This window comes from Macaca thibetana, chromosome 4, assembly GCF_024542745.1.
Source record: "Macaca thibetana thibetana isolate TM-01 chromosome 4, ASM2454274v1, whole genome shotgun sequence".
Lineage (NCBI taxonomy): Eukaryota > Metazoa > Chordata > Mammalia > Primates > Cercopithecidae > Macaca > Macaca thibetana.
In genome coordinates, this window is record NC_065581.1 from 53,616,082 (window position 1) to 53,635,523 (window position 19,442).

Below are 19,442 nucleotides of genomic sequence, written 5' to 3' on the forward strand. Positions count from 1 at the left end.
TGCACTCCAGCCTGGGCAACAGAGCAAGATCCTGTCTCAAAAGAAAGAAAAAAAGAAATGTGACATTTGTAAAAACAAAAACAACATTGAGCTATAAATTTAAGATGTGTCCCCTTTACTGTATGTTTGTTTTACTTTGATAAAAAATTTGTCAAAAAAAATGCGTAAGTTCCAAAGTTGTTATAATTTGAAAGAAAAAAAAAAAGTTCTATTCCATGCAAGGTTTTGTTTTGTTTTGAGACAGGGTCTTGCTCTGTTGTCCAGGCTGGAGAGTAGTGGCGTGGTCACACTGTGTCCCAGGCTCAAGCAATCTTCCCACCTCAGCCTCCCAAGCAGCTGGGATTACAGGCACGTGCCACTATGCCAGGCTAATTTTTGTATTTTTTAGTAGAGATGGGGTTTCACCACATTGCCCTCTCAGACTCCTGAGCTCAAGCAATCCTTCTGCTTCGGTCTCCCAAAGTGCTGGGATTACAGGAAATGGACTTAGGGGAAAAACAGATATACAATAACTCATAGTATTAAAATGGCTGCAATGGCCAGGTGCAGTGGCTCACCCCTGTAATCCCAGCACTTTGGGAGGCTGAGGTGGGCGGATCACTTGAAGTCAGGAGTTGGTGACCAGCCTGGCCAACATAGTGAAACCTCGTCTCTACTAAAAATACAAAAATTAGCCAGGCATGGTGGTGTGCACTTGTAATCCCAGCTACTCAGGAGACTGAGGCAGGAGAATTGCTTGAACCTGGGAGGCGGAGGTTGTGGTGAGCTGAGATCGTGCCACTGAGCTCCAGCCTGGGCAACAGAGAGAGGCTCCATCTCAAAACAAAACAAAACAAAACAAAACAAACAAACAAACACAAAATGGCTGCAAGGACTCTGAGTGGAAACACCATTTTCAAATTTGCCACCCCTTAGAAACAGGAGAGACCTATTTCCTAGCTATTTCAAGTCTCCCAAGCTGAACAACAGGCTGCTGCCATATATATTTTAAAACCTTGAGTCCTGACTTCTAGATCCGGGCTCTGGCCCAGCCACTCATTAACTTATGATCTTAGGCAAATTTGTCTTCTTCCTTTTGGTCTAATTTTTCCCTTCCCTAAAACCAGGATGCGATCCCCGTTGGCCACACCATACAGTAGGATCGTGGCTCATGGGGTAAGGCACTCGCTGATCCTCACTTTCCTAACTGGAAACTGGGGAGACAGTAGACCTTTGTGGTTCTGTCGGCCCCTCCTCTCTCCTCCTCTTCCTCTGGTAATACCAGCCCCACTCTTCTGAGGGACTTCTCCTGCCTCCTCCACGTGGTTACTTTTGGCTGCATAAGGACCTCCATGACAGCAGCAGGTGCACCAAGGAAGAGTGAGCCAATAACAGAACCACAAAAGGACCTCAGGCCAACACAGGTGTCAGAATGAGTTATGGGCCATCCTGATGGTCTGAATGTCCCTGAATTCACACTCATCTTTTCAAATGTGTGTATTAATAAACCCCCATCTTTGCTTGAAAGTAATAACTACAACTCCCCGCTGACCCCTGCACTCCTGATAAAGAAAATCAAAGACCAAAATCAAAGCCAAACTTCTTTCTGTCAGTTTTGCTCAGGGCTGGCAGCCAATGGAAGCAAACCATGTCTGGCTTGGTCTTAGCCTCTCCCTCTAGCCCTGTGCCAAGAAACTCATGCAGCAATCACACGTTTAAAGTTTAGAGAGGAGTCTAAAGGGAGGAGTAATTGCCAACATCAAGGGGTCATTAGGGGGGCCGCTGCTCAGGTTTGAGTTCTTTGTACACTGATGTCCAAACAATGACAAAAATAGGCTTTCATTGAAACAGGAGATATTTATAGCCACCAAGAAAAAAAAAGAAAAGAAATTTTCACTTGCCAGAGCGTTAAATGGAGGACTAAGACTAGTAGCAGTGTTTCTATCCCAGTAACTTCGGGAATAAAGGACCAAGGCCCTTTTAAGCCCCCAGCCCTCCATTTTGATGAGTATGCTGAGCTAGATGCTTTCACTTGCCTTTCTCTCTCTGTCCAAAAGTAAGGCTTTCTGGTGACAGAGGGGTGCCGTAGTGGGGCCTTGAATGTCTGCTGTGTGCTATCAGGGTCTCTGAGGCTCAGTTTTCCTTGGGCATCCATGGTTACCTCTACTAGTTTGGGTGAGACTCCAACCAAGAAGCTAGGGAATGGGCCCAAATAAAACCACACAGGGAAGAACGAAGAGTTGAAGACTATTACAAGAAAGACATCAACTTGTACTTATGAGATGATTGGACAAGGAAACGTGCTTCTGGCATTGACTGGTTGGCGGGCTGTGTCTGTGGTGACTTTGGGGAATTCTGTGAGAACATGCCAGCATGCCAGGTTGAGGTCAGGCCTAAGGACTTGTTTTCAAAACCTATGAAGTAGACCCGAAGGAAAACTGGCTTGGAGCATTGGGAACTCAATCACGCAGCACTTGGAGACCAAACGGAGGCATTAGAGCAAGGAGTAAAGGCCCAGACGTGGTTGTTTTGAAAGCAATTCAGAGAAAGGAGGATTTCCTTTTTCACTATATAGCCTTTTATACTGTCTGAATTATTAACCAAGGCCATGTAACTATAACAGAAAGAAATTGGGTTTACAGTTTTGAATTATTAAAAATGAGTTTTTCTTTTCTGTTCAATTCCTACAAGTTCAGATCCCTGGCTTCGCTGGAGGTCAGAGGGAAAAGTCATCCCACACAGGAAGCAGGCACAGGGTTTCCAGTGAAAGCCTCTTCTCCCAATCCATGTTACTCTGTCATTTTCATCATCTGGTAGCTGGCTGGCAATGGCTTGCTCAGGGTGGGGAATGAGGGGGGATGACAAGCTGAATGCTGATATCAGGCTGGGATTTGACCACTCTGGGAGCTGGAGCTCAGGTCTACATGGACTGTGTTGCAGGGATGCTGAATGGCCCAGGTTATCAAAAAAAACCCTGTTGCTCCGTCCATCATCTGAAGACAAGAGGAAGAGTGAATGGGGAAGAAGGTAATATAGGGAATGGTTATGCCGTGTAGTGGCCCTGAGGAAATGGCATGAAGTCTGGTGGTCATTAAGTCATTTCACAAGGAAGGACATATACCTGGATACACACAATAAAGTGTGCAACCTGGGACGGAATGTCCCAACAGGAGTTGGAAGCTGGTAGAGTTGTGTGCCCCAAACCATGTGGCAGACCAGAGACCTTGCTTCAGACCAGAGGCCACCCGGAACTACAATTGTGCCTACAACATCATCCTGAATAGATGCTCTGTGACTAAGTCAGCTCTTCCATCTCCCATCAAACAAGCCCCAATATAAGGCTGAGCTCCAAATTTTATAGTTTGGAACATAATAGGTACCGTTAAAGAAAGTGTATCAGAGTTCGAGGCTGCAGTGAGCTATGTTTGCACCACCGCACCCCAGCCTGGGTGACAGAGGACCCTGTATCTTAAAAAAAAAAAAAAAAAAAAAAAAAAAGTATCCAGGCTGGGGAGTCTTTTGCTCAGCTTGTATAAGTAGTATTTGTCAGTTATAGTATTATATCTTAATCTCAGTGCTGCTTGGAATCGTTTCATCACAGCAAAACTCACTCTCGGGTGGCTCTGTTAGGTGGAAGAGTGTTGTCTAAATATCCAACTTTTTTTCAGGGTTTCAGAATGAACATTTTCTGTTCCCCACACGTCCCTGTAAGATTTACTAGCATCAGCCAATGTCTAACTCCTAATTTGTCATTTGCCACTTTTTTTCTTATCCCAAGTAATCAGCAATTAGAGTGGGTGTTGGAGAGATCCTTCCCCCCCAAATTGCAGGGCCCTCTTCCCTCAATGGTCCCAATCTTGATGCAGACAGAACAGGGTTGTATGTGGACCCCTGCCCTACATATATCTGGCTCCTATTTATTTATTTCATAAAAGTTGTAGACTATCATCCATAACTGACAAGCTTTAAAAAGCCACACACATCCGAATGGTTTTATACTACATTTAATCAGCATTGCTGTTAATGGCAGCATTGTTTGGTTCTTTTCAGACACTTTACTCCTGGGATCTACAGTTCGCTTCTATTACCCTCTGCAGACAGCACATGCTGGTGCTGCGACTGGATCATAACGTTTGCCATCACGCAACCTGCTGCCATTAGAGCAGCACTATGTTCCTGACACAGTCAACGTAGTGGGTATCAGGGGGTGGTTTCCTCTGACTCCCAGGCTGCAGGAACTTCTTAATTGTAGGGATGTTGCTGATTTCTTGTTTTAAAAGCCTGAAATGAGAAACAGTAAAATCAGGGCCTTAATAGCAGTCACAACCTTTAAGAAAAATCTCAACTTTGTCATCAGTGAAGGGTGCTTAGACCTCAGTTTATGGAGTCCAGTGTGTTGAATCTGCATTAATCCCTCAAAAAGTCTTTGCTGGATATTTCTGAAATGGATAATAATACAACTGCTGACATGTTTAGCATGAGTTATTTTATCTATTAAAAAGTCACAATCAGGCAGTGCATACCCCTAAAATATTCATATTCTTTTTTTTTCTTTTGAGATGGAGTTTCACTCTGTTGCCTAGGCTGGCATGCAGTGGCACAATCTTGGCTCACTGCAACCTCTATCTCTTGGGTTCAAGCAATTCTCCCACCTCAGCCTCCCAAGTAGCTGGGATTACAGGCACACATCACCACACCTGGCTAATTTTTGTATTTTTAGTAGAGACAGGGTCTCACCATGTTGGCCAAGCTAGTCTTGAACTCCTGACCTCTAGTGATCCACCCGCCTCAGCATCCCAAAGTGCTGGGATTACAGGCATGAGCCACCACATCTGGTCACATTCATATTCTTGACCTATCAATTCTTGTTTTAGGAATTATTATAAAGGAATAAGTATGGGTGTGAGCAAAGAAATAGCTATAAGAGGCCAAGTGTGGTGGCTCACACCTGTAATCCTAGTACTTTGGGAGGCTGAGGTGGGAGAATTGTTTGAGCTCAGTAGTTCAAGACCAGCCCAGACAACAGAGTGAGACCCCCATCTCTATAAAAACTTTTTTTGAATAAAAGAAATAGCTGTAAGAATGTTAACAGGGGCCAGGTGCGGTGGCTCTCACCTGTAATCCCAGCACTTTGGAGGTTAAGGTAGATGGATCATGAGGTCAGGAGTTTGAGACCAGCCTGGCCAACATGGTGAAACCCTGTCTCTACTAAAAATACAAAAATTAGCCGGGCGTGGTGGCACGAGCCTCTAATCCCAGCTACTCAGCAAGCTGAGGCAGGAGAATTGCTTGAACCCGGGAGACAGAGATTACAGGGAGCCGAGATCGCGCCACTGCACTCCAGCCTGGGCGACAGAGCAAGACTCTGTCCCCCACCAAAAAATGTAAAAAAAGAATGTTAACATGGTAAAAATTGGAAAGAACCTGTTTCTAGGAAAAGGAGACTGGTTATGTAAATTATGATACTCTACAAGGAGTATAAACTAGTAATTTAAAATGTTCTTATGTAATAGGAAAGAGGAAGGTCCTTGAGCCCAGGGCAGAACAGAATATACACTATTTTCTGTTTTGTGCAAGAAAGTTGAGAGTTGCAAAGAATATGACTATATATTCTAATTTGCTTTTATCTGCATAAATAGGAACACTGGAAGTATACATAGGATGCCAATAAAGTGATTATGGGAGCAGGGTGGTGGGAGGGAAGGGGTGGGAATAAGACTTCTGAATTTATGCTCTTTTTACATAGCTCTCACTTTTTTTTTTTTTTTTAGATGAGGTCTCACTCTGTTGCCCAGGCTGGAGTACAATGGCATGATCTTGGCTCACTACAACCTCCATCTCCCGGGTGCAAGTGATTCTCCTGCCTCAGCCTCCTTAGTAGCTGGGATTACAGGTGAACACCACCACACCTGGCTAATTTTTTATATTTTTAGAAGAGACGGGGTCTCACCATGTTGGCCAGGCTGGTCTCAAACTCCTGACCTCTAGTGATTTGCCCGCCTCAGCCTCCCAAAGTGCTGGGATTACAAGCATGAACCATCGCACCCGGCCATAGCTCTGATTTTTTTTTAAGAAGATGTGATTCTATTGATTAATGAAAATAAAATAGCATACTATTGCAAAAGAATATTTGTTGACCTGTAAACTTATTCATGATAATTGAAAAGGATGTTAAATGAAGGCCACAAAACAATCTTCAGTATGACCCTATTTGGAGGGAAAATGCAAAATAATAGGTCAGGAAATCTCATGCAGATAACATTTGGCTGGTGAGATTATAGGTCTTTTTTCTTTTCTTTTTTGAGACAGTCTTGCTCTGTAGCCCAGGCTGGAGTGCAGTGGTGCGATCTCGGCTCACTGAAACCTCCACCTCCCGGGTTCAAGCAATTCTCCTGCCTCAGCCTCCCAAGTAGCGGGATTACAGGCATGCACCACCACGCACAGCTAATTTTTATATTTTTAGTAGAGAAGGGGTTTCACCATGTTGGCCAGACTGGTCTCAAACTCCTGACCTCAGGAGCTCTGCCCACCTCGGCCCCCTAAAATGCTGGGATTACAGGCGTGAGCCATCGCAGCCGGCCAGTCTTTTTTCTTGTCTTCTTTTGGTTTACACAAACGTCTAACATAACTATATGAACTTGCATTTCTTTTATTGTAAGAAAAATTGCTAATTCTTAAACCACAAGACCCCTGGTTACCTATTAGATAAAATGTTTCTCAGGAATTGGAACAGAGGCCAGGTAAGGTCTGGCAGGACGGGAATTCTGTCTGAGGGCTGGGGCAGTGCCACAGGAGACTGACAGCACCTCCTCAGCAAATGCTTTGAACAATGGAGGAACTATGTGGGAGCCCACAATCAGGGGGACTAAAAGCAGGCAGGGTCATCTGGTAGGACCTAGAGGGAGAAACAACAAAGACAGACGTGTGAGCTTTGCTTTGCCAGGAAGAAAAGTTTTAAAAGCACTAAAAACAGGAAAGTTTTTAATGTTCATGCTAAACATCATGATGTTTAGCATCATGCTAAATGTTCATGCTAGACATCAAAATAATCAATTATTTTCCCCCTTCATAAAGTTTTATTTCGTAACAGATCCTATAGATAAGCAAGAGAAAAATAACCAAAATGAATAAAAGAATGATTTTTTATTTACTTTTTTTTTTTCAAGAGGAGTCTCGCTGGGTCCCCAGGCTGGAGTACAGTGGCACAATCTCAGCTCACTGCAACCTCCGCCTCCCAGGTTCAAGCGATTGTCCTGCCTCAGCTTCCCAAGTAGCTGGTATTACAGGCACACGCCGCCACGCCCAGTTAATTTTTGTATTTTTAGTAGAGACTGGGTTTCACCGTGTTGGCCAGGATGGTCTTGATCTATTGACCTCGCAATCCGCCTGCCTCAGCCTCCCAAAGTGTTGGGATTACAGGTGTGAGCCACCGCGCCTGGTCAGAATGATTTTTAAAACAGTGTTCTTGGGCTGGGCATGGTGGCTTATGCCTGTAATCCCAACACTTTGGTGGGCCAAGGCCAGGGGACTGCTTGAGGCCAGGTGTTTGAGGCCATCCTGGGTAACACAGAGAAACCCCCATCTGTACAAAAAAAAAAGAAAAAAAGTTAGCCAGGTGTGGTGGTGCACACCTGTGGTACCAGCTACTCTGGAGGATGAGGTGGGAGGATCGCTTGAGTCCAAGAGGTCAAGTCTGCAGTGAGCCATGATCATGCCACTGCACTCCAACCTGGGCAACAGAGTGAGACCTTGTCTCAAAAAAACAAACAAAAACAACAATAACAACAACAACAAAACCCCACCCCACACACACACACACACACACACACACACACACACACACACGCCAGTGTTCTTAAGTTTCTTTTGAGATTGGCCTAGAGGCATATTTTGCTTCAATCTTTGTTCATTTTTTTCTGGGCTTTGTGTGGATGTTAATACACTACCTTTAGTAGAGGGAAGTCAGAAAGAACAGAAGCATTGAGTTCTTCCACCATTAAAATAGCTTCTAACAGCTGTATGTCTGCCCGGCTGAATTTGTTGCCAACAAGAAAATCCTCTCCATGGTCATTCAAAATCTACAGAAAGAAAAATAATAAAGAATATCAAATGAGAGTAAAAACCATTTTGCATGTCTAAATACTTAACAAGAGCATGAAGCCTTTGTTCTGATTAGATTTAATAAAGAATCTTAACAACAACAACAAAAAAATCTCCAGGGCTGGTAAGAATAGGATGAAACCAACACTCTAACACATGTTGTAAACTGGCACAATTTTGGTGGGGGTAATTTGTCAGTGATTATCAAGGCCTTTTGGGTGGTGAAATGCTGGTACTGGACTCCTGTTATAAACCTGGAGGTGGCTAAGTAAAATTGTATCCACCAGTGCAGAGAGACACAAAAGTTACAACTAGCTTAAGCCTGCTGGCTATACCACCAATAGAAACAAGTGACAAATGTGATCCCAGAAGTCCAAAGCAGAGCCACGTAGAAAGCTAATTTTTCACTATCCAGTGAAGAGTGAATATTTAGAAACCTCTCAGGTGCATCTGTGAGTACCAGATGCATTAAATGTGGGTTCACTTGATAAATAAGGAGCAAAGGTAAATTCAAGTGCTATGTCTCTTCTTGTGATACATGCAAGAATAAAAATAAATGTTAGTGTGGATGGGGAAAAATCGCCAGAATCAGTGAATTCTATAGTACAAACACTTGATGAGATATATCAAATAAATGAAATGGGACTCCTGCTGAAGACAAACTCACAGCTAAAAATTACACAGCATATAAGGAAACCCAAGTCATCTATGAGACAGAGGTAACAAACTGATGAAAAAGAATTTTGAACCACAGAGCCAAAAATAAGAGTCGATTCTGTAAAGGGATAAAAATGTTTTCAAATCAAAGAGATGATAAAAAGGTGTTGTGGGTGAGCAACCACTCTCTGGGCTGGTGGCACCGGGTCAAAGAATTTACCAAGATAGTTGTAAAGAAAGGCAGATTTGTTCAAGAAAGTAGGAAACTATGTTGCGAGGAGGCAATGGGCAGGATCTGCAGAAGAGAAGCTGACTGCAAAGAAACAAAGGCTTGCTGAAGATTTTATAGATAGTGTCTATGCTGTCTGCAAAAGAGGGCTTTGTGCAGTACTGATAATGCCATGATTGAAGTGAGCTAACGTGCAGGTGTCTGGTGATGGTTGGGCACAGAAAGATTGTGAGTTGTTTGCAATTTATTAATCTAGAATTCTATAAACATCTAAATCATTATTTTAGAGTAAAGGTAAAAAAACAGATATTTTCTAGCAAAGACTGAAAGAGTTAACCACTTACAGACCTTTCCTGAAAGAACTCCAAAAAAGACGTGCTTCCCTTAGAAGGAAAAAGCACCCAGAAGAAAGGCATGAGAAGCAAGGAGCAATGGTTAGCTAAGGAATCAGTTAAATGTGTTCATAAATACACATAAGTTGTAGCTAAAAAAAAAAATTAGAAGAAGTTTAAAAACAAGTTGGATATAAAATATTATTTAACAAAAACAGAAACAGGAAGAAGTTTGGAGAAAAGTTGAATCTTTGTCCTATCAAGAGAAGGACAAACATTAATAGTTTCAGAAAGAAATGTTTACCTTCTGAACCATAGAAGAAAAGCTGGAGATAAAGAAAACAAGATCATCTGCCAGGATCTAGAAAAACAAAGGAAAACTCAAAGAAAAGTTTTGTTTTTGTAAATAGAATAAATAAAGCGAAAAGGATAAATACAAATGTATTAGCAATGACAAGATATTTGCCTATAAGGCTCAAAAACATAAAGTTGGTTGATAAAAACAAGTAGTAGAACAAACTTATAGTATGATGCTATGTACATAAAAATATTTTAAGATCCACACGTGTAAATACTTTTAAAACAGCTCAAAGCCAGGTCTCTATTTTTAAAAATGAAGAGAAAGAATTTACATCAAATTTCCGATAGTGGTTGCCTCTGAGAAGGGAGAGAGGAAGGGTATAATGTTTGAGTACAGTTCAAAGGAGACTTCGGCTATCTATATACATTTGTTTTAATGAGAAAGTAAAATTCTTAAGCAAGAAAATAAAAGTACTGACATTTGTTACTGCCAAGTAGTAGGTACATAGCAGTTCTGATTCTGAAAATATTTTAAATACGGTTGACCCTTGAACAACACAGGTTTGAACTATACAGGTTCACTTATACATAATTTTCTTCCACTTCTGCCACCCCTGAGACAGCAAGACCAACCCCTCCTCCTTCTCCTCCTCAGCCTACTCAACGTGAAGATGATGAGGATGAAGACCTTTATGATGATCCATTTCCACTTAATGAATAGTAAATATATTTTCGCTTCGTTATGATTTTCTTAATAAAGTTTTTTTCTTTCGCTTACTTTGAATATAGTACTTAATACATATAGCTACAAAATATGTGTTAATCCACTGTTTATGTTATCAGTAAGGCTTCCATTCAACAGTAGGTTATTCATAGTTTTTGAGAGGTCAAAAGTTATATGCCCCAATTCACATGTTGATCGGGGTTAATTGTAATGGAATACCCGGCAAAATTATCTCCTGTATAATCATAATTATCTAAAAGTCCAAAAAACAAATAAAAATGTATTTATATGGGAAAAACTAGGAAGAACCATATAAAAATAATACTGACTGAGATATATCTTTGGGTGTGAGGATAGTAGTGGTTTCTTTCTACATTCTACAGCTCTGTGTTGTCTAATTTTTTATATAATGAACATCTACTTCTTATAAAATAATTTTTAAAACTCACCTCATTTTCAGAAATAAAATTTGATATCTAAATACAAAAACTTGGACTTAACATATTTTGAAATACAGCATCTACATTATTGAGTTGAAGTATTATGTTGAAGTACAGTATTCTTTGATTTGGAAAAAGCAGTTTAGTTATCCAGTAATAGGTGAATAAGAGAAGCAGGGTTTGTTTTCTGCTCAGTATCATTCTCTTCACTCAGAGAAAAGATCTATCCCAAAGCCCCAGAGAGATGCTTTGTTTGAAACAGCAGCCTCCAGGATATATTTTCTTGATCAGAAGGAATATCATGAAAAGATGGTTTGGCAACTAAAAAAATAACACAAGCCCAAGCCTCAATGGCAAGTAAGGGTGACGTCGCATTTTGAATAGTTCCCAGTTCTTTAACTTAACATAAGGAAATTAGTAACTTTGTATTTAAATCCAAAACACAATCAAAACTCTTCAGTACATTGTGTCTTACAGAATAGAAGTAACATAGTCCTGGCCAAAGACTAGACCCAAGTATTAAGCATCTACTTATTTCAGAAATAACAACTATGATATAAATGAATGATATCATTCCACTTTCTTAAAAGATTCTCTGGGAACAAACTATAATAGACACTAAGGTACATTTTCAAAAACTATCATATCCAACTCCAAGTTAAATAAAATAGTCTTATAAATGAGCATTCTAAATAATCCAACATCCGATTAAGGAGGGTTATTTGGGCCAGAATGCATCACCCAGGTGCCACACTTCACTGCTGTGTGTCAATAACAGAGTTTTGTTTTTTTTTTGAGACAGAGTCTCACTCTGTTGCCCAGGCTGGAGTGCAATGGTGCGATCTCAGCTCACTGCAACCTCCACCTCCCGGGTTCAAGTGATTCTCCTGCCTCAGCCTCCTGAGTAGCTGGGATTACAGGAGCCCGCCACCACACCCAGCTAATTTTTTATATTTTTGGTAGAGACAGGGTTTCACCTTGTTAGCCAGGCTGGTCTCAAACTCCTGACCTCAAGTGATCCACCTGCCTCGGACTCCCAAAGTGCTGGGATTACAGGCATGAGCCACCGCACCTAGCCAATAAGAGAGAATTTGAACTGCAAGCTCTTGAGGTTGTCAAAAGAGGCCTGGAGTGATGGAGCCCCCAAAGCAGTCTCTTCCAGCTGCCAGCTGCTTTGCCTGTTTGTGCCGATGCCATACAGATATCATCATTCTTTATGACTACTATGGCATGAAAAAGTTAAGCATAAAAGAAACCAGAGCTCCTTAAAAAAATGGCCGATTGCCGGGTGCAGTGGCTCACACCTGTAATCCCAGCACTTTGGGAGGCCGAGGCGGGCAGATCATCTGAGGTTGGAAGTTTGAGACCAGGAGTTCGAGACCAAGGCCAACATGGTGAAACCCGGTCTCTACTAAAAATACAAAAATTAGCTAGGCATGGTGGTACACGCCTATAGTCCCAGCTACTAGGGAGGCTGAGGCAGGAGAATCACTTGAACCCGGGAGGCAGAGGTTGCAGTGAGCCGAGATCACGCTACTGCACTCCAGCCTGGGTGACAAAGTGAGATTCTGTCTTAAAAAAAAAAAAAAAAAAAAAAAAGAGAGAGAGAGAGTTTGTCTTTTGATTGAGGCATAATTAGCCTCTAGTATTAGACCTAAAAAAAAAAAACCTGATAGTATTCACGGTGGTCACACCTTAGGCTGATGTCTTATTTTAAAAGACAGAACAGAAATGCTGTATGCTTTCATTGTACTTGGTATATTCCAACTCCGTTTCATTGGAGGTTCCATAATTTTACCTGTAATTTGTTCTGGATCCTTTTTAAAGTTTTGATCCAAAGGCAGTAAAGCTCTAACATGGCCTCTGTGTCTCTTTTCAGATATTCACTCTTGAAATATTCTCAGAAACAAAATGTAAAAGCCCTGGATACCTGAAGCCTACCTTTTCAAAGGCAGGCAAGTACCGGGTTTTAGCTTTCTGCATGATGGAAGCAAGCGTCTCCTGTTTTTCCTCAGGGAATTTGAAGGGGGCCATAATTATCATCATCATCAGGACCTGGGTGCCATCAATGTACATGCTGATCCTGACAAAACAACCATTTGACCATCAAGGAGGTTTTGAGCATAGGGTTCTTACTCCAACACTTCTCTGGTATAAATGGATGCAGGAGCAAATAATGTTTATTTTTCCTCTTAAGCTTCCACTCTCATGAATGATTTCTAGCACCAGAACCAGCCAAGTGCCCAGGATATAGTAGAGTCTCTGGAAATGTTTATTGAATAAAAGGATGTATGAAAGAATTCACGAATGCCCTTAAGTTGAAATCTACCATAAACAAATAATTGATTATTATGGCTTTAAAAACTAAACTCAATGAAGTTTATTAAAACTACAAAACAATTAGTACCAGAACATTTTCACTTATTTAGAGAAGATAGATAATTTAACAGGTCTTCTGTTGACCTGGCAACTGAGAAAGAAATGTTTAATTTCCTTTAAAGTTTTCCTTTCATTGCCAAGCACTAAATAAATAAACAAACCATAGTATCTCTATTGCTGTTATTTACTGGCCTATTATACGTTCATGCTGTGCTAGTTATCTCTTCAAGAGTGTCTTTGTATTCCCCATTATATGCTAATTGCTTAATGAATTTGTTTTAATGGTCTTCTGTAGTCTTTTTCTTTTTAACAGCATATAAAGAATAATGGAGTCAGGCTTAGTGGCACATCTATGGCCCAACTAAGCCGGAGGATGAGACGGGAGGATTGCTTGAGCCCAGCAGTTTGGGTCTGGCCTGGGCAACATAGTGAGATGCCATCTCTTAAAAATTAAAAAAAAAAAAAAGGCCTGGCATGGTGGCTCACACCTATAATCCCAGCACTTTGGGAGGCCAAGGTAGGCAGATCACTTGAGGCCAGGAGTTTGAGACCAGCCTGACCAACATGGTGAAACCTATCTCTACTAAATATACAAAAGTCAGCAGGGTGTGGTGGCACGTGCCTATAGTCTCAGCTGTTTGGGAGGCTGAGGCAGGAGAAGCACTTGAACTCAGGAGGCAGAGGTTGCAGTGAGCCGAGATCACACTAGTACACTGCAGCCTGGGCAACAGAGCGTGACTCCATCTCAAAAAAAAAAAAAAAAAGAATGAATGAAAAAGAAAAAGAAAAAATTTAATAATATACTTTCGTTGTCCTGTTTGAATTACAAATAATGTTTCTTTCATGTTAGTGTCACCTAGTCCACTTGCTTTAGTTTACTGTAGTTTATGGCTAACCCAAAGAAAAAGAATATTAACAACACCATCTATAGCTCAGGGCTTGTCTTAGAAAAAACGAGATTTTTAAAGACCAATTAAAAACTTTGCATCAAAACAATAAGAAGCAGAGTGCATTTGCATATTTGTACTTATTTACAAAAGTATCATGTTCACATACTGTTTGACATTGCTTCTCCTGCCATATACCTTCGGAATTACAGGTTGGAATGACTAAGCCTGTTTTAAAGATGAAGATATGGGAAAGTTGGCATGGGCTGCTACTTTTTGTGGGCCTTGCTCATTCCTGTGTTGTTCTTTCTCCTTTTTCTGAACAATTGAGCCCTGGTCTTTCTCCCACTGCGTCTTCTGTGTATACTGACCTTGCGCACTGTGTCCATGCTTATAGTGATGACTGTTTAGGGACCTCTGAACAGGCCCCATGACCCCAAATCCAGGTAAGATTTTATAGTTGCAAGTACTTGTTTTGTCTTAAGTCTAGTTATTTCTTATGAAACTAAACTATCCCCGTGAATAATTACCCAATCATTTTCTGCCAGGCCTAGCACAATGCCCAGCGTAGCATAGATGTCTGTGGTATACAGAGGCCAAAAAATGGCCAAAAAACTTCACCCTCCTGTATTTGTGATGAAACTTGGCAGCTCCTCCCATCAATAGATGGGGTCTATTTCCCAGTCTATCTGTGGCTTCCTTTAATGAGTGGAATGAGGTAGAAATGATGAGGTGCCAATTCTGAACCCAGAACTTAGGAGGCCAGTATGCTTTCACTGTCGCTCTCAGAACTCTGCCTCGCTGCCATGAGAACAAGCTCAGGATGAGAGGATGAGAGACACATGGTCCATTCGTATCCCAACTGATAGTCAGCCAACACCCATGACCAGAGCCTGGCTAACTACAGACATCAGTGAATGCAGTCTAGCTAAGTCAAGCTTGACTCACATAGGCCACCCAGATACTTGCTCACCCATAGACAGGTAAGCAATAACAAATGCTTGCTGATTTAAGTCAATGTGTTTCAGGTTTGTTTTAGAGTTTTCAAGATACGTTTTAGAGCATTATTTATAGTCAATAGATCATTGATACAATGCTCAGTATGTGTGATAAATCAGTCATTTCTACCTTCATGTAGAATAACTTACCAGTTTATTTTCTAAGAACATATTTTGTTAGGAGTGGGGAGAGAATATGAGAATGTTGAATGCAACATTCAGTGCACTATCAGTAGTACACAGAAAAGGGGGATGTGGAGTACTTATTAAGAATAAGTACAAGGTGGCTGGGCACGGTGGCTCATGCCTATAATCCCAGCACTTTGGGAGACCAAAGCAAGTGGATCACTTGAGGCCAGGAGTTCGAAACCAGCCTGGCCAACATGGCATAACCCTGTCTCTACTAAAAATACAAAAATTAGCTGGGCATGGTGGTGCATGCCTATGGTCCCAGCTACTCAGGAGGCTGAGGCATGAGAATTGCTTGAACCCAGGAGGCGGTAGTTGCAGTGAGCTGCGATCATGCCACTGCACTCCAGCCTGGCAACAGAGTGAGACCTGTCTCAAAAGAAGAAAAAAGAATAAGTACAAGGCATGCCAGGTCTAGCAAGTCATTTCCCCTTTGTCCCATTTGTCTTTTTTGTCTCAATCCAGGCTGAAAGGTACACCTGAACCAGGTCTCAGTTGGTGGAGAACTGAAGAAGTTTGGCTAAGAATCAAGTAGAGTAATGAACACTATAGTACCTGACTCTTTCCTTCAGGTCCTTCCCATAGAAGTTGTACTTCGCAGCAAGATAGCTGAGGATGGCTCTAGTCTGTGTCAGCACCATTCCATCCATTTCAACCAAAGGCACTTGGCCGAAAAGCAAGCGTCCATCTGTGGTTCGAGCAAAGAGGGGTTAAGATACCCTTATTCAGTAGTTGCAGTAAATCTAAGGATGGTTCACTTCTAATTTCTCTCTGTGATTTTTAGGTTCTATCCAAAGTGATGAATTAAAGACCCCAGTTGTTGAGGAAATGGCTACCATTTGCTTCATGTAAAATCTGAGATTCATTTGGCAGTCTCATGCATTTTTGTGTGTTGGTTAACGTGATTATTTACGATTTTCTGCATTACTGTAAATATGTTATAGTATAAGTGCTTCTGATTCTCAAAGTTTAGGGTGTTGGCTGGGTGCAGTGGCTCATGCCTGTAATCGCAGCACTTTGGGAGGCTGAGGTGGACGGATCACTTGAGGTCAGGAGTTTGAGACGAGTCTGGCCAACATGGCGGGGGGGGGTGGGAGGTGGGGGGAGTGGGGATGTGGGGATTCTTAAAGGATTCTTCAGTGAGATGGGAAGAATTAAACCAATTATTGCGGACACATACGATTTTCATTCTATCCTCTTAACCAAAGTCACTGTCATGACCTACTTGATAAGAGTTTCTGAAGGCTAATTGGTGTGGCCTTTGCTGACGCAAATTAAGCTGTGTATCAGGAACATGATGAACAGCCAATCAATGTTAGCAGTCATGCTATGTGCTTGCCTTTTCTAACAGTAGCCATTCTAGAGCTCTGTCTCTTTTATCAAAACAAATACTTCCCAAAGCAGGTTTCCATTTTTCTCTAATAAGATAATATTGAACAAATCTAGGCTTACCCTTCTGCAACTTTCATATTGTTCTCTTGTTTCAAGAAATTCTTCTTCAAACTAAATAAAAGATAAAGAGATATTATTCCAACTTTAAAGTCCTCAACAAAGAGATTTTGTTTTTTGTTGGTTTTTTATTTTTGCTCCCATTCCTCTTTTTCCTTTTCATCACCTAAGTTCTTCCTTCCTTCCAAACTCATGTCCTTTCTCCAACTTCCCCAGTGATTTTTCCTCTTCTTTTTCTTCTTCCTCGTCTGTTATTTTCCCTTCATATAAAGACAAGTTAAATTTCTCTTTAATGCTCATATATTCAATGAAAGGAATCCAGAGATCTTTAATCAGGTGAGATTATCATGATTTATTGATGATGTTTCTAAAGCTTTTGTGAGAAAGATTGATTTTTTTTTTTTGGTCCCCCCAAACCGTGAGATGTGGGTAAGCAGTGTAAGGGGAGATGTCCCTAAAAGGAAATAGAGAAAAATAAGCAAGGTAATGAGTCCTTGCTCTACAGGAGATAGCATTCAGATAGGGAAAAGGAAGCCTACACCTGCATAAAACAATTCCAAGGCACTTGTAAAAATCTATGAAGAAGTCAGTGTGGAGGGAATTCAGAGTTAAGGAAAGATCCCATAGGGTAGATGTTTCAAGGGAGGAGTTAAAGGGGAGGCCAGACTGCAGCTGGGCCTAACATTCCAGCTGGCAGCCATGAGTACTACAGGACTAAGGTGCTGAGGCAGAGATGAAAGACCCCAGAAAATCAGCCAGTCCCAATGGAGAGAATGAGGCAGATGTGGGTCTCCTCTCTCTTCTTTGTCTTGTGATCCACAAAAATCTTTTTAGCCCCTATGAAGCTTCTGGAACACCACCTCCCCTGACAGCTCCCCAAATCCTCCCTAATCCTCCATCATCCTATGATCCCTCCCTCACCTCTTACAAAGGAAGACAATAGGAAAGGAAAATAATAGATACAGCCTGTAGGCACCATTCCGAAGCCTGAAGAGGAAAGGAGGCTACTTCATTCCCACCCAAATTACCATCCTTCCCAATCCCAGTCAGGAACCAACCTCCTCTCCAGCTGCAGCCAGCAGCCAGCGGATGGACTCCATCCTGCCCCTGCCATGAAAGTAGTAGAGCTTGGGTCTGGCTGCCATGATTCCTGGCTCAAAGTTTTCTAAAGGATATAAAAAAAATTAAACAATATACTGACAAGTCATGTGGTATTTCTTCCCTATTTATAGCAATTCCAAAACAGGTAAAACAAAACTATTGTTGAGGGATTCATACATAGGAGGTAAAACTATGAAGCAAAGCAAGAAAATAATTACCAAGGAAGCAGGATAATGGTTACTTCTAGTGAGAATGTGGTTGTTATTGGGGAGGAGCACTTAAGGTTTCTGGCATGCCAACAATGTTCTATTTCTTAAGTGGAATTAGTGGTCTTTATAATTAGTCTTAAAATTGCACATAATGCATTTGCACCCTACCCTATAAATGCTCTAGCTCACAATTTAAGAAAAAAGAAAGAACAAATTATGTATATTGTTTCAAAAAAAAAACTCTCAAACCATATTGCTCTGCTAGAAACACAAAAAACAGTCAACGCAGAAGACTTCTGTGACCCCAAAATATGTGGGGATTTCTCCCCACTGGCAAGCAATTAATTCTGCAGCAGACACCAGCTGAGTGTCCTCCAATTTAATTCCAACACTATCCACCTGGAGACAGCATCGCATCCCAGAGAATGAGGGCTCTGTCCCCAAACTGCTTACCTTTCAGACACCAGTCATCAGTCCAGGCCTCCAAAACTTCTGACCAGTCAGCTTCAAGTTGGGATTCCCACAACCCCCTCTTTGGGTTTAATTAATTTGCTGGAGCAGCTCACAGAACTCAAAAAAAACACTTAAGTTTACCAGTTTATTATAAAGGGTATTACCAAGGATATAGATGAAGAGAGGCATAGGGTGAGGTGTGGGGAAGAGGCATGGAGCTTCCACGTCCTCCCCAGGCCCAACACCCTCCAGGAACCTTTACCTGTTCAGCTGTCCGCAAACTCCTGGAATCCAGTCCTGGGTTTTTATTGGGCTTCATTACATAGGCATGATTCATTAAGCCATTGGTCCTCTTCCCTACATAGAGGTTGGGGTTTGAGGCTGAAAGTCCCAACCCTTTAACCATGGGTTGGAAGTCCCAACCCTTTAACCATGTCTTTTTCCTTCCAATTAACCAGCCCCATCCTGCAACTATCAGTCAACATTAGCATACAAAAGACAGCACTGTGGAGATTCCCTGAATTTAGGAGTTGTATGCCAGAAAAGCAGAGTGTGATACCCTACCTTGTTTTTTTGGTTTTGAGAGGGAGTCTCGCTCTATCACCCAGCCTGGAGTGCAGTGGCGCGATCTCAGCTCACTGAAAACTCTGCCTTCTGGGTTCACACCATTCTCCTGTGGCAGCCTCCCAAGTAGCTAGGACTATAGGCGCCCACCACAACAACTGGCTAATTTTTTGTGTGTTTTTAGTAGAGACGGGGTTTCACCGTGTTAGCAAGGATGGTCTCGATCTCCTGACCTTGTGATCCACCCGCCCCAGCCTCCCAAAGTGCAGGATTACAGGCGTGAGCCACTGCACCCCGCACCCTACCCTGTTTTAACGTGAATTGACTCTCCCTTAGCTAAGAGAGCCAGACAGACTCCATCTTGGCTCCTTCACTTGCAGCCCCTTACCCGCCCTCTTTCCTCAAGGACTTAAGTTGTTCAAGCTGACTCCCAGCACAGCCAAGAATGCAAT

General features: G+C 41.9%; 1 protein-coding gene across 1 annotated transcript; it reads right to left on the reverse strand.

Annotated features, from left to right (window-relative positions):
- Positions 1–4,134: 4,134 nt before the first annotated feature.
- Positions 4,135–17,808, reverse strand: LOC126953692 (glutathione S-transferase A4-like). The gene is made up of 8 exons (XM_050789286.1): positions 17,722–17,808; positions 16,667–16,717; position 15,934; positions 15,770–15,902; positions 12,703–12,844; positions 7,926–8,057; positions 6,474–6,486; positions 4,135–4,246 (listed from the first exon to the last, which is right to left on the reverse strand). Exons 1-8 carry the CDS (start codon positions 17,806–17,808, stop codon positions 4,137–4,139), a joined length of 669 nt encoding a protein of 222 aa, XP_050645243.1. The 3' UTR covers positions 4,135–4,136.
- Positions 17,809–19,442: the final 1,634 nt, after the last annotated feature.